The sequence below is a fragment of the Crocuta crocuta genome, unplaced genomic scaffold (genome assembly GCF_008692635.1).
Source record: "Crocuta crocuta isolate KB4526 unplaced genomic scaffold, BGI_CrCroc_1.0 scaffold17, whole genome shotgun sequence".
Taxonomy (NCBI): Eukaryota; Metazoa; Chordata; class Mammalia; order Carnivora; family Hyaenidae; genus Crocuta; species Crocuta crocuta.
In genome coordinates, this window is record NW_027532041.1 from 5,118,026 (window position 1) to 5,134,490 (window position 16,465).

A 16,465-nucleotide genomic window follows, 5' to 3' on the forward strand; every position below is an offset into this window, starting at 1 on the left:
TTTAAAAAATAATTGCAATAGTGAAAAAGGGATTTTCCTTATCCAGAGCTATTGTTTAAAGACTGGTCTTCATTCCCTGACCCTGAGAAGGAACATTCACTGAATTCAACCATTTATTAAACCAAGAAATATTTCTTGAGGATCCACCACGTGCCAGCACTGTGCTAGAGGCTGAGGATACAAGGATGAAGAAGGTGGAAATGGCCCCTGACCTCAGGAGCTAAAATGTAGCAGACTGAATAACTGAATCTTTGGAGGCTGTTCCTCTAACATCCCCTTAGAATCATTTACAACTATGTCATTTTTGAAACAGATGACCAAAAATGAAGTTTTATTTAAACTTTCTTGGAACAATTTGAGGTATAAACAGATAAATTTAAAATACAATGTCATACAGGAGCATTCTCACGTGAACATATTATAAAACCTCTGAAAGCGTATGTGAAGAATAAACATATTTCTTGCCTTTGCTATGATGTTCATGAAGCTGAAGAAGTGATTTTAAGGACTCGGCATTCTCAAACTCCTGGGTGTTCTGGAGGAAATCTTCAGCTTGGTCTATTTTAATAGCAAACTACAACAGAAATACATGGGAAAGACATTTGAAAAAATAAAAATCAATGTGCCACTACGGGTTATTTGTACATGTTTTCCATTAATTCATGGCCTAGTTGCCTGTAAATGTGTTTGTGTGTATGTATGAAGATGTGTGTTTGTGAGAGCATGTGCTGACTTAGAATGTTTGTAAGAGGTTGTGTGTTTGCAAGTAGTCACTTAACAGCGTGCCAAAGTAAAAACTTTCTTCTTCCTTTGTATTCCTTTCATACTTGGAAATATGTCATATGTGCTGAAATAATCTAACTTGTTTAGTGTCTGAAAATTTCAGCTGAAAGGATTGCATATAAGCCATTTTTCAACATGTAAAGCAGTTCATCAAAGAATAACCAGAAAACTTGCTAACGACAACAAAAACAAAACAATAAAAGTTTGGTAAACCAGTAGCCTATGTAATTATTAGTAAATATAATTTAAGAACCCAGTTAGAGGAAAGGTTGAAATATAGTTAGTGTTTTCCTCTATGATTAGACCTAGAGCCAAAAAAATGTAACTTTAAAACTAACACAAGTCTAATCCCATTTCAAAAAGACTGAGAAGAATGTCTTATACCATTTCTTATACAAAACAAAAAAAAATATTTTTGTGCAAAAAGTGATTTGAAGAGATACACACCAAAGGATTGCCTTTATAAGAAGGAATGAGATTTAGGATGGGGGGTGAACTTTTACCTTTTAAATCTATACTTTTGTAATTTTGTTTACACTTTTATCAATGATCTTATATATTCTTTATATAAATCAAAATGAAATTAGATACAGCAAGAATGAAAAATGGAAAATTTCTCCTCTGTTCCAAAAAACAAAGGAGCAATTTGATGTCCTAAATGGTGAGGAATATGACCAGTCTTTCTGTTTCTCCTTGGAGAGAATATGAAAGGGAAGTATCTGAAGTGATGTTAATATTCTCAGGGGAATGATCTTAGAAACAAATTTTAGAAGAGAGTAAAATATATTTGATTCTACCAGTACAGTACATCCATGGTAGTAGACATAGTGGTAGTCTAGCTAGATAATAGCCAGTTTGTTTTAGCACTTGGATTTAAAGGTAATTATGATAGATTATAAGAATATGTTAATCAACTTGTTTATCTATGGATTAGGTATTGAACAAATTCATAAAGGCAACATAGCAGTGAGAAAGACATAAAAGCTGGGGCGTCTGAGTGGCTCAGTAGGTTAAGCATCTGGTTTTGGCTCAGGTAATGATCTCACAGTTTGTGAGTTGGAGCCCTGCATCTGGCTCTGTGCTGACAGCTTGGAGCCTGGAGCCTGCTCCAGATTCTGCGTCTGGCTCTCTTTCTGCCCCTCCTCCACTCATGCTCTGTCTCTCTCTGACTCAAAAATAAATAAAACATTTTAAAAATAGACATAAAACCTTATCCCATGCTTGTCTTCTTTTTCAGGTTTCTCCAAACAATCATCTATTCATTTAGTGATTTTTAATATTTTTATCTAACTATTCGGTTAACAAGATGTGCTGTATTTTGATTATTATAGTAGCCACATAAAATCCAGTCATAAATGCATGAAATGATGAAGAGAGACCAATGAGCACACCCTCTTTGGAAATGTGGAGAAGGCCTCTGCCTTCAGGTTAGAACAATCTAGTGATACCAGCCACTGCCATTTATGGATAGTGTTCCGAAAGTTAGCTTGGTGTTTGATAAGAGAATAACCTGTCTGATGGTTAAGTCTGTGAGTCTGAAACAGTCCTGTAATAAATATCAAGCATGCAATAAGAAGTCATTCCATATCTTTATGGAACTGCATGCATCATAATTCAATAAGAGGATCCTATCCACACATCATATACATATCTAATTCATTCCATTTCTAATAACTTATTTTAAGGGTATTCTTTGGTTTTATTTTAATGTTTATTTTGAGAGAGAGAGAGAGTGAGAGGGCAGGAGAGGAGCAGAGAGAGAAGTAGAGAGAAAATCTCAAGCAGGCTCTGTGCTCCATCTCATGAACCATGAGCTCATTTCATAATGAGTTGAAATCAAGAGGGACACTTAACTGACTGAGCCACCCAGGTGCCCCTTGAGGGTATTCTTTGAAGAGAAGATTCAAAACAAACAAATGAACAAACAAACAAACAAATAAGTAAAACCAACCCTAGAAGGTGATTTGGTTTTTTTCTTTAGAACATGGAGTCACTGTATAACTTATATTTCAACTGTTATTTGAAATTAAAATAAATAAACAAACAATGCTTTATTCAGAGAAGTTTTCCCAAAAGTTCTGTTAACTTTTACCTTATGGATATTTTCTTTTACCCACTTTTCTTTTTGCATCTTGCACAGGACAGAAGTGACAATTGTGGGACAAACTGCAAAGACCCTATTCTCATCTTTTTTTTTTTTCTTAATCAGTAATGAAAATAGTTTTGGCGTACACAAGGGGCAGAAAAGATTATGTAAGAGTTTGCCTTCAGCTTAGTATGAAGTGACCCACAAAATTGGAAGGAGGATAACAGAAGAAACAATATCTTTTCAGTAAAAATCAGAGTGCTGGGCTGAATTATGAGCTGACTTAGTATTTCCTTTTACTTCATGCAATATCTGGAAATAATTTCTCATTACAGAGAAAATCAGCTAGCGTTAATGCTAGTACCTTGTGAGAAACAAATATTTAATGTTTGAAGGAAGATCATTTCCTGTGAGTTGATTTCAAGGGCAGTTGACATCTATACCCCACTTACTTAGATGGAATGAATCCGATGTATCTACAATTTGACCCCTGGAGGTGCATTTCACCTGGTTTCTGTTCAGGAAAGAAAACTATGTGTGAAACTTTTTCTCAAGATGATCTATAAAATGAATTGTAGTTGGACTTCTCTATTCAGACTGTGGGAAACAAACCTTAAAAGTTACAATAAGGTTTTTGCTTCTTCTCTTACTTTGAAACAAGTTCATGATGCATGAGATTGCCTACCCCTATTTTTATGTTCTCTTACTAATCTTCCTTCTTTCATTATTTTGGATTTAAGACCTGAATTTTGAGTTTGGAAGTGTCATATTTTTCAAAGCTAGTGCTTTATCATAATGAAGCAGTGCTCTCACATCAAAATGAATGTGCTGCCACTTGACAGAGAAGTTAAAAGTGAAATTTTCAATAACTGTCTTACACCAAATACAACAGCTCTTTCGATAATGTTCTTTCAGTCTCACATTTTGAAATTGGGAACTGCAAAAAAATCTCAGAATTCAAGAAAAGTCACAGGAAGAAATGACCTTCTTGGTCCAGGATTTTTTCTCTTCCTTAAATTCCTAATGAGTTCAAATTATGGAATCCAAATATATGCCTTAAGAAAGCATTCTATAAAATGCTATGCTTACAAGTCGAACATCCTATACAATATTCTGCAATTGCCTTTTTATAAATAGCCGAAGAAATTCTATCCTCCATCTTTTAGTCAACAAGAACACTTTAGACCAACGTTTCCAAATAACTATAAATAGGGATAATTGCCTGATTTAATGATTGTATTATCATCTTCTAAAGAAGGTAATAAATTATAGTGACTTATGAATAAGAGTTTCCATTTTTACTTAATATTTTACTTAATTTTATAGCTATAATTAAAAGTTTTTTTGAAAGGCTACATTTAAAATATTAAAAAATTTATTCTTTGGAACTCAAAAATTAAATGCATTATATATAACTTGGTCATTCTACCATTTTTAAAAGTGATTGCAATGTCCATTTGTGGAAATAAAACATTTTCAGGAACACTTTCCATTAGGTGTGATATGAAGAAGATAGTTTATTAAAACACAAACCTCCAAGGCATTTTCAAAAAATTCAGAGGTCAATCTGAGGAGCTCCCTTCTTCTTTCAAGCATAGAGACAAGGGCTGCCCATGCTTCACCCAAGGTGTCAGCCATGGCATCATAGACCTGACTCTGATCCTTGTTCTCTTCAGCTGTCTTGTCTGCTTCCTGCAAGAGTTCCCATACCTGATCTTCTAAAGCCTAAGTGCAGGAAAGAAAAGAGTGTCACTCAATGTAAGAACATGGAACAATATTTTAAACACTTGAATATTTAAAACTGCATGTGGTCTAAGAAAGTTTAGAGAGAATTTATAAACAAAAATGGCAATGCAGGCAGGTAGATCAAATAGACAGAAGGGAGCACATGGAATTTGTGATAAGCTAGAAAGCATGGCCAGGCTAAAGGCATTTACATTTAAACAGTGTTCAAACCACTCTAGAGATTTATCAAAGGTATACATTTACATTCCCAGAGGTTCAGAATATTATGCTGACATCACATTTAAAAAAAAAAGAAAAGAAACCTAATTGGAAAACATCCAGAGAGAGTGATAAAGGATAAAAAAGGTGAGAAATAAATTCAGTGAAACTTAGTTTATTCAAAATTATTATTATTGTTAATATGCTCATAAAGCTTAATATAAATGTCAAAAATAAGTTCTTAAAAGAGAATATTCATAATGTAAAAATTAGAATATCTGTAACCAATAATACAGATTATTTGAACAAAATATGGAGGACAAAGGGGATCATGTGCTTACATAATTGTTTCATTTAGGGATAGGAGGAGGATCTCACAGACTCTTTCATTCTTAAAGTTGGCACCAAAATAATAGAAAAGTTTTAAAAATATAAGAGACTAAAAATAATGTGAATAAATTCTAAAATATAGAGCATATTTATCAGGACACACACATAAAAAAACCATAATGATAGGAATATGATTAAATACCAGTTTTGTGGTTTTGTTAATACCACAAAAAAGTAAATGAGTTAGTTTACTCAATTGAGACAAACAATATCAAGTTAAGTTTGAAAAGAAGTCAACTAATTTATGTTTGCTAGAGACATCCCTAAAGACATAACTTATGAAAATAAAAAGATGAGATATATCAGGCAAAGACAAACAAAATGATATAAAAGGAGTAAAGGAGTAAAAACATTAATAACAGAAATATTAGAAATGAAAACAAAAACCCCTGGAATTTAAACTGGCATTTATTTTGATAAATAGTGCAATTTACAGTAAATATGAATTTACTGTATATATGAATCTTTATATTTATGGCATTGAAATATTTAAAGTAGACCTAGTTGCAATGCATTAGGTAGAAATAAATGATGAAAGTTCCTGATAATAAAACAAATCTCTTAAAAATTTTAAGATAATACTTTAAAGAATAATTCTTAGATTAAATGGAAAATAAAAACTATTACAGGTTGTTTTAAGACAAATGATAATGAGGCTATTCTGTTTAATAACCTAAGATATCCAGCTAACTTTAGGCTCATATAAAATTCACAGCATTGAACAACTTTGTTTTTATTTTTTTGTTTTTAAAGAAAAAAATAATTCATTAAACATTCAAGTCTAAATTAAAAAGAATAATAAAATAAAAGAATCAAGTTATTAAGTACAAAATCATAAATTAATAAATTAGAGGAAAAATATAAGAATTAATTTAAGAGAAGTTGGTTCACTTGGAAAGCCAAATGAAATATTAAAATATCTGACAGATGTGCATAAAAATAGCAGAGTAGATAGTTCCAATGTTTCATCCCTCTGCACAAACATCAAAAAAGCAAGCAAAGACTATCTTAGTCAACACTGTCAGGACTCTGGAAAGTAGTCAAAGGTTTACAACAACTAAGTGAACAGTGGCACACACAAAAAAGCAACTATTATGTTGCTGGTAAGAAATGGTAAGAAAGTTTTGAGAAATTTTTTCTCACCCTTGCCTACCTGCTGAGTTCAGCAGAAACTATCAGCTTGGTTACAAAAATGAGACTATATGTTGTCTACAAGAAACCCATTTTCAATAAAAGGTATAGAGAGATTAAAAGTAAATGGATGTAGAAAGATATTCCATGCTAACATTTATGTAAAGAAAACCAGAGTGACTATATTAATTTCAGTCAGAGCAGATTTCAAAGCAAGGAATAATATGAGAGATTAAGATGGGCATTCCGAAAAGATAAAGGAATCAATCTCCAAGAATATAGAACAATCTTAAAAGTGTATGTGCCTAACAATGGAGTCTCAAAATATGTCAGGCAAAAACTGATACAACCGCAAAGACAAATAAACAATTCTACTATTATAGTTGGAGCCTTCAATGCCTCTATCAGTAATTGACATACCCAGCAGATAGGAAGTTGTTAAGGATACAGCTGAATTAAACAATATAAATTAAATCAGATATAACTGACATGTGTAAACTACTATGCCCAACAACAGCTGAATACACAGTCTTCTCAAGCTCACATGGAACATTTATCAAAATGAACTCGTGTCCTGGGCCATAAAACATATCTGAACAAGTTTAAAAGAAAAGAATCCAAAGTATGCTTTAATACCTAATAGAAGTAGAAATAAATGACAGAACGTTGGAAAATTCCAAAACATTTTTAGATTAAACAACATACTTCTAAAGAACACCTGGGTCAAATAAAAAGACTCAAGAAAAATTAAAAAATATTTTGAATTATATAAAAATAAAATTACAACTCAAAATTTGTGGGACGCAACAAAAGAAGTGCTTGGAGGAAAATTTATATCATCAAATACATATATTTATGAAAAGAAAAAAGATCTAAAATTAATACTCTGAGCTTCTACCTTAGGATGCTAGAGAAAATAGAGTGATCTAAATATAAAATAAGTGGAAAAAAAGAAGTAACAGGAATTAGAACAGAAATCAATCAAAGCAATAGATAAAATCAATGAAATCAAAAGCTGGTTCTAAAATCAATAAAACTGATAAACCTGTAGCCATGTTCATCAAGAAGAAAAGAGAAGAAACAAATATACTAACATCAGAAATGAAAGAGGGGTCATAACTACTGAAACCATGAACATTAAAAGGATATTAAAAATATTACAACTTTGATAATCTATATGAAATAGACAAATTCCTTCAAAGACATAATCTACTGAAACTTAAACAAAGAGAGATAAGTAAAATAAATAAATTGAATCAATAATTAATAACCATCTAAACAAGGAGGTACTAGGTCCAATGGTTTCATTAGTGAATTGAACTAAAATTTCAAGAAGTTACACTAGAGCTAGTAAATTCAGCAGGGTTGCAGTACACAAAATTAATACACAAAAGTAAGTTGTGTTTCTTCTATACACCAGAAATAAAACAATCTAAAAAGAAAATTAAAGGGGCGCCTGGGTGGCTTAGTCGGTTAAGCATCCGACTTTCGCTTAGGTCATGATCTCTTTGTTCGTGGGTTCGAGCCCCGCATCAGGCTCTGTGCTGACTGCCAGCTCGGAGCCTGGAGCCTATTTCAGAGTCTGTATCTCCCTCTCTCTCTGACCCTCCCCTGCTCATGCTGTCTCTCTCTCTCTCTCCTAGAAATAAATAAAAATTAAAAAAAAATTAAAATAAAAAAAACCAGTTCCATTTTTATCATCCAAAAGAATAAAAGACCTAGGAATATGTTTAACCATGGAGGCGAGAGACTTGTATACCGAAAACAAACAAAAAATCATTACTAAAAAATTTTAAAGAGGCCATGGAACAGGAGAAACCTAACAGAGGACCATAGGAGAAGGGAAGGGGAAATAATAGTTAAGGAGAGGGAGGGAGGCAAACCACAAGAGACTTAAATACTGAGAACAAACTGAGGGTTGACGGGGGTTGGAGGAGAGGGGAAAATGGATGATGGGCATGGAGGAGGGCACTTCTTGGGATGAGCATTGGGTGTTATATGGAAACCAACTTGACAATAAACTATATTTAAAAAAATTTAAAGAAAGCCTAAACAAATGAAAAGACATCCCATATTTATAGAATAAAAGACTGCTATTAAAATGGCAATACTACTGAAAACTATCTATAGATTTGATGTAATCACTATTAAAAATCCAATTTCTCTCTCTCTCTCTCTCTCTCTCTCTCTCTTTTTTTTTTTAAGAAATCAAAAGGCTAATCCTCAGATTCATACTGAAGTGTAAGGGGATCCTAACAGCCTAAACAATCTTGAAAAAGGAAGAACAAAGTTGAAGGACTTTGTGAAAGACTCACATTTTCAGATTTCAAGACTTACTACAAAATGACAGTAATCATAACAGAATTGTACTGTCACAGGAACAGACATATATAGATCAATGGACTAGAATTGAGAGTCCAGAAATATATGCATACATTATGGCTAATTGATTTTTAACAATGGTGCCAAGACCATTTAGTCAGGTAAAATAGTTTCTTCAACAAGTAGTACTGGAACTTAAGGATATCCACATGTATAAGAATGAAGTTGTATCATTAACTTGTACCATTAAAAAATTAACTCAAAATGGATCAATGATCTAAATGTAAAAGATAAAACTATAAAATTCTGAGAAGAAAATGGGTAAATCATCATCTTGAATTCAGCAGTGCTTTCTTAGATATGACACTAGAAGCATAAGCAACAACAACAAAAAACAGAGAAATTGGACGTCTTCAAACTTAAGAACTTTTGGGCATCAATGACATTATCAAAGAAGTGGAAGGAAAACCTATAAAATGAAAGAAAATATTTGAAAATCATTTCTCTAAAAGGGTCAAGTATGCAGAATATACAAATAACTCTTCCAACTTAACAATTAATGAAAAGTACCTCACTAATATTCATAATTAATCATTATGAAAATGTGAACCAAAACCACAATAACACTTCACAGCCACTAGGATGACTACAAATGTTTTTAACAAATAGAAATGGTGTCAGCAAGTATGTGGAGAAGTCAGAATCATCATATATTCCTTGTGGGAATGCAAAATAGTGCAGCTGCTGTAGAAAATATGTTGGCAGATAGATGGTGGAGAGGCTTTGGAAAGGGGAAAGAAGGAGTCACTGCTTAAGAGGTATGGGATTTTATTTTGATGTGATGGAAATATTTCAGAACTAGATCGAGGTGGTGGTTACACAGCATTGCAAATGTACTAAATGGCACTGAATTGTACACTTCAAAATGATTACTTTCATATGATATGAATTTCACCTCAATAAGAAAAAATTTTAAAAAGGAACAGATTTAAAAAGGAACAAAATGACATACAAACAAGAAAATTACATAATATGAAGATTAGGGGACATAAATGCAAATATTAAGTTTTGGATTTATTTTTAGGTATAAAAGAAATATTTTTGTTAATAAATATCAAAACTGGAATAAAATCAAAAGTTGCCTTAAAAACTAAGGAAATTCTTACTATTATCGTTCTCATCATCACTATCATTACTGTCCTCATCAAGGACTATATTGAATAATTTCTCAAGAAAGTATGCCTCCAGGGCCTCCAGGGTGGCTCAGTCGGTTAAGTATATTACTTCAGCCTGGATCATGATATCGCCATTCCAGAGTTCAAGACCCTCCTGGGGCTGTGTTGACAGCTATGAGCCTAGAGCCTGTTTAAGATTCTGTGTCTCCCTCTCTTTCTCTGCCCCTCCTCCACTCACAGTCTGTCTCTATCTCTCAAAAATAAGCAAACATAAAAAAAATTAAATAAGGAAAGGGAGGCAAGATGGTGGAGAAGTAGGGAGCTCCATACATCACACTCGCCCCCATCTCTCAAACGGAGAAAGCCTGAAGCCATAGGAACCCTTACAGAATCTAGGAGTTTGAGAGGAAAAGGAGACAGAGTCCGCTGAGAAAACCTTATAGCCTGTGTGTGAAGTGGGGAAGATAAAATTGGGTCAGGACCGAAGACATGGTGGGAGGGGAGGGAGCCCCCTTTGCAGGGAGGCGTGGTGAGTGGAGGGGAAAAAAGAAAGCCACAGAACTGCTCAAGACACTGTCCCTGTCGCTGAAGAAGAGAAAAACCTCCGCTCAGGACACAGAGGGATCTGGTTTCCTGCTGTCCAGCTGCCCTAGGTGGGACTCACTGGTCCCAGGTGACCCCAGGAGAAACTGCTCCTCTGTTCACCAGCTTGATCTGCAGGGGAAGTGGCAATGCCTGAAGACATGCCTCTGTGCTTCTGGCTCTGCTGGATCCCCACAGGGGAAGTGAGAGGCTTGAAACTGCTCTGAGGGACTTGCCCACAAGTTTATATTTCAGACAATATCAATGGGGCAGACGGACTAAGATCTGGAAACGAGGCCTGGCTTGGAACATAGAACATGGCCCATGTTGGCTAGGCCCATGGCACAGAGACATCGGACCCAAAAGAGTGAGTTGCAACACTTCAGAAGGGACTGGGGCGCCGCCATTTTTCTCCCCACAACCACGAAGGCGGGACCTCAGGGAGCAGCCTGCAGATGCAGTGGAGGCTAAGACCCGCCTACACCACACCACGCCCATCCCTTCTATAGAGCTGCCCCCCCCCTTTTTTTTTCTTTTAACCAGAGAATTCTGGTTCTATGCTTCTAGACTGTCCTTTGTCTTTTGGGTTTTTTCTTTTTTCTTGTCTTTTCTTCTTTTTTATGTATTTTTATTTTTATTTTTATTATCTGTCTTCCCTCCTTCCTGTTTTTTGAACCTTCTTTTTTTTCTTTTTCTTTTTTCCTTTCGGTTTGCGTGTTTGTTGGATTTGTCTGTGCATTGTGTACCTTTGTTCCCTGTGTGTTTGTCTGTCTGTTTTCTTTTTCAGGGCTACCTCAAGAAACAAGCCAAAGTACACATGATGGAGAGTCCCAAATACCACTACAAGTAGGGAAATAAAATAACCAAGGTCTCAACAAAAGAGACTAAGAGACACTATTCAAAGAACACTTCCTGAATGGTCAGGCCCTGGTCAGAGAGCCTTCTTTGGTACAGCAGCACTCACAGGGCAGAGTGCATAATAAGCTTTTAAAACTGACAAGAGATAGAAAGCTAGCCAAAATGATGAAATGGAAGAACTTTCCTCCAAAGAAATTCCAGGAAGAAATGAGAGCTAAAGAACTGCTCAAAACAGATATAAGCAACATAACTGAACAAGAATTTAGAACAATAGTCATAAAATTAATCGCTGGGCTTGAAAAAGGCATGGAAGACATCAGAGAAACTATTGCTATAAAGACTATGTAGTTTCAAAATAGTTGTGATGAATTAAAAAATGCTATAAATGAGATGCATAATAAAATGGAGAGGTCCAATGCATGAATTGAAAAGGCAGAGAAGAGATTAGGTAAATTAGAAGACACAATTATAGAAAAATAGGAAGCCGAGAACAAGATAAACTGATCCAGGAACACAAAAGGAGAATTCGAGAGCTCAGCAATAGAATCAAACAGAACAATATCTGTATCATGGGAATTCTAGAAGAATAGAGAGGGAAAGGTGCTGAAGGAGTCCTTGAACAAATTATAGCAGCAAACTTCTCCAATCTGGGGAAGGAAACAGACATTGAAATTCAAGAGGCACAGAGAACTCCCCTCAGACATAACTTGAATTGATCTACACGACATACCACAGTGAAACTGGTAAAATATAAGGACAAAGAAAGAATTCTGAAAACAGCTAGGGATAAATGGGCCCTAACATACAAAGGGAAGCCTATCAGAGTGGTTACAGATCTATCTACTGAAACTTGGCAGGCCAGAAAGGAATGGAAGGAAATCTTCAACGTGATGAACAGAAAAAAATCTGCATCAAAGAATCCTCTATCCAGAAATCCTGTCATTCAGAATACAAGGAGAGGTAAAAGTCTTCCCAAATAAACAAAAATTGAAAGAATTCGTCACCACTAAACCAGCCCTACAAGAAATCCTGGGGGGACTCTATGAGGGAAATGGTGCAAGGAACGCAAGATACCAGAGACACCACCACAAGCATGAATCCTACAAAGAACACAATGACTCTAAACCCATGTTTTTCAATAGTAACAGTGAACATAAATGGGCTAAATGCCCTAATCAAAAGACATAGGGTAGGAGAATGGATAAAAAACCAAAACCCATCTATTTGTGGTCTACAAGAAACTCATTTTAGACCTGAGGACACCTTCAGATTGAAAGTAAGGGGATAGAGAAATATATATCATGCTACTGGAAGTCAAAACAAAGCTGGAGTAGCTATACTTATATCAGACAAACTGGACTTTAAAGTAAAGGCAGTAACAAGGGATGAAGAAGGGCATTATATAATAATAACAGGGTCCATCCATCAGGAAGAGCTAACAATTATGAATGTCTACGCACCGAATATGGGTGCATATTACACCCATAATACATAAAACAATCATAAACAGAAACAATCTTATGGATAAGAATGTGCTAATAGCAGGGGATTTTAATACTCCACTTACAGCAATGGATAGATCAACTAGACAGGAAATCACTAAAGAAACAATGGACTTGAATGACACATTGGACCAGATGGATCTGACAAATCTATTCAGAACTCAACATCCTGAGGCCATGGAATTCACTTTCTTCTCAAGTGCTCATGGCACATTCTCTATGATAGATCACATACTGGGACATAAAGCAGCCCTCAATAAATATAAAAGAATGGAGGTCGTACCATGCACACTTTCAAATCACAATGCTATGAAACGTAAAATCAACCACAGGAAAAAAGTCTGTAAAACCTCCAAAAACATGGAGGTTAAAGAACACCCTACTAAAGAACAAATGGGCCAATCAGGCAATTAGAGAAGAAATTTTAAAATATATGGAAACAAAAGAAAATGAAAATACAACAATCCAAACTCGATGGGATACAGCAAAGGCACTCCTAAGAGGAAAGTACCTTGCACTCCAGGCCTATTTCAAGAAATTAATAAAAGCACAAGTACAAAATCTAACAGCTCACCTAAAGGAACTAGAGGCAGAGAAACAAGAGCACCCAAGTCCAGTAGGAGAAGAGAAACAGTAAAAATCAGAGCAGAAATAAACAACATAGAGACCAAAGAAACAATTGAACAGATCAATGAAACCAAGAGTTGGTTTTTTGAAAAAATAAGCAAAATTGACAAACCTCTAGCCAGGCTTCTCAAAAAGAAAAGACAGAGCAATCAAATAGACAAAATCATGAATGAAAATGGAACTTTTTACAACCAACCCCTCAGAAATACAAGCAATTATCAGGGAATACTATGAAAAATTATATGCCAACAAATTGGATAACTTAGAAGAAAGGGACAAATTCCTAAACACATACTCACTATCAAAATTCACACGGAAAGACATAGAAAACCTGAACAGATCCATAACTAGTGAGGAAATCGAATCAGTTATCAAAAATCTCCCAACAAATAAGAGCCCTGGACCTGATGGCTTCCCTGGGAAATTCTACTAGACATTTACAGAATTAATACCCATCCTTCTCAAGCTATTCCAAAATACAGAAATTGAAGGAAAACTTCCAGACTCATTTTATGAAGCCAGCATCACTCTGATTCCCAATCCAGACAGACATCCAGCAAAAAAAGAGAACTACAGGCCAATATCCCTGATGCATACGGATGCAAAAATCCTCAACAAGATACTTGCAAATTGAACCCAACAGCACATAAAAAGAATTATCCACCAAGATCAAATGGGATTCATTCCTGGGTTACAGGGCTGGTTCAATATTCACAAATCAATCAACATGATACATCACATCAACAAAAGAAAAGATAAAAACCACAGGATCCTGTCGATAGATGCAGAAAAAGCGTTTGACAAAATACAGCATCCCTTCTAAATAAAGAACCTCAAGAAAGTCAGGATAGAAGGAACTTACATCATAAAAACCATCTATGAGAAGCCCTCAGCTAACATCATCCTCAACAAGGAAAAGGTTTCAGAGGTTTCCCCCTGAAATCAGGAAGACGACAGGGATGTCCACTCTCACCACTGTTGTTTAATATAGTGCTGGAAGTCCCAGCATCAGCCATCAGACAACAAAAGAAAATCAAAGGCATCAGAATTGGCAAAGAAGAAGTCAAACTTTCACTTTTTGCAGACGACATGATACTCTATATAGAAAACCCGATAGACTCCACCAGAAGCATACAAGACTCCACCAGAAGCCTACTAGAACTGATCCATGAATTCAGAAAAGTTGCAGGGTACAAAATCAACGTACAGAAAACGGTGCATTTTTATACACCAACAGTGAAGCAAGAGAAAGAGAAATCAAGAAACTGATCCCATTCACAATTGCACAAAAAAACCATAATATACCTAGGAATAAACCTAACCAAAGATAGAAGAGATCTGTATGATGAAAACTATAGAAAACTTATGAAGGAAATTGAAGAAGACACAAAGAAATGGAAGAATATTCCATGCTCATGAGTCAGAAGAATAAATATTGTTAAAACGTCATTACTACCTAAAGCAATCTACACATTCAATGCAATCCCAATCAATGTTGCACCAGTATTCTTCTCAAAACTAGAACAAACTATACTAAAAATTGTATGGAACCACAAAAGATCGTGAATAGCTAGAGTAATATTGAAGAAGAAAACCAAAATGGGAGGCATCACCATCCCAGACTTTAGCCTCTACTGCAAAGCTGTCATCATCAAGACAATATGGTATTGGCAGAAAAACAGACACGTAGACCAATGGAATAGAATAGAGAACTCAGAATTGGATCCAGAAATGTATGGCCAAGTAAGCTTTGACAAAGTGGGAAAAAGTATCCAATGGAAAAAAGACAGCCTCTTTAATAGGTAGTGCTGGGAGAAATAGACAACAACATGCATAAGAATGAAACTAGATCATTTTCTCACACCATACACAAAAATAAACTCAAAATGGATAAAGGACCTGAATGTGAGACAGGAAAGCATCAAAATTCTAGAGGAGAAAGCAGGAAACAACATACTTGACCTCAACTGCAGCAATTTCTTACTTGACACATCCCCAAAGGCAAGGGAATCAAGAGCAAAAATGACCTATTGGGACCTCATCAAGATAAAAAGTTTCTTCACAGCAAAGGAAACAACCAATAAAACTAACAGGCAACTGATGGAATGGGAAAAGATAGTTGCAAATGACATATCAGACAAAGGGCTAGTATCCAAAATCTATAAGGAACTCACCAAATTCCACACCCAAAAAACAAATAATCCAGTGAAGAAATGGGCAGAAGAGATGAACAGACACTTCTCCAAAGGGGACATCCAGACGGCCAACAGACACATGAAGCAATGCTCAGCGTCCCTCATCATCAGGGAAATACAAATCAAAACCACGCTGAGATACCACCTCACACTGGTCAGAGTGGCTAAAATGAACAAATCAGGAGACCTTAGATGCTGGCGAAGATATGGAGAAATGGGCACTCTCCTACACTGTTGGTGGGAATGTAAACTGGTGCAGCCCCTCTGGAAGACAGTGTGGGGGTTCCTCAAAAAATTAACACTAGAACTCCCCTAGGACCCAGCAGTAGCACTGCTAGGAATTTACCCAATGGATACAGGAGTGCTGATGCATAGGAGCACATGAATCCCAATGTTCATAGCAGCACTCTCAACAATAGCTGAATCATGGAAAGTGCCTAAATGTCCATCAACGGACAAATGGATCAAGAAGATGTAGTTCATCTATACAATGGAATACTACATAGCAGTGAGAAAGAATGAAATCTGGCCATGTGTAGCAACATGGATGGAACTTGAGGGCATTATGCTAAGTAAAATAAGTCAGGAAGAGAAGGAGAGATACCATATGTTTGCACGTATAGGTGGATTAGGGGGAACTTAACAGAGGACCATGGGAGAGAAGAAGGGGAAAAATAGTTGGGGAGAGCGAGGGAGGCAAACCATGAGAGGCTCTTGAATGCTGAGAACAAACTGAGGGCTGATGAGAGTGGGGGAAATGGGAAGGGGAGTGAATGGCATGGAGGAGGGCACTTGTGGAGATGAGCACTGGGTGTTATATGGAAACCAACTTGACAATAAACTATTAAAAAATTAAATAAAAAAATGAAA

General features: G+C 35.6%; 1 protein-coding gene across 1 annotated transcript in view; it reads right to left on the bottom strand.

The window, feature by feature from the left end:
- The window catches only part of CCDC141 (coiled-coil domain containing 141), a 193,212-nt gene that overhangs the window by 133,834 nt on the left and 42,913 nt on the right, over positions 1-16,465 (bottom strand). The window contains exons 3-4 of the mRNA XM_077776352.1: positions 4,403-4,594; positions 466-574 (exon numbers count right to left, since the gene is read on the bottom strand). Of these exons, the coding sequence (XP_077632478.1) occupies positions 466-574; positions 4,403-4,594 (301 nt within the window). The remainder of the gene's footprint in view (positions 1-465; positions 575-4,402; positions 4,595-16,465) is intronic.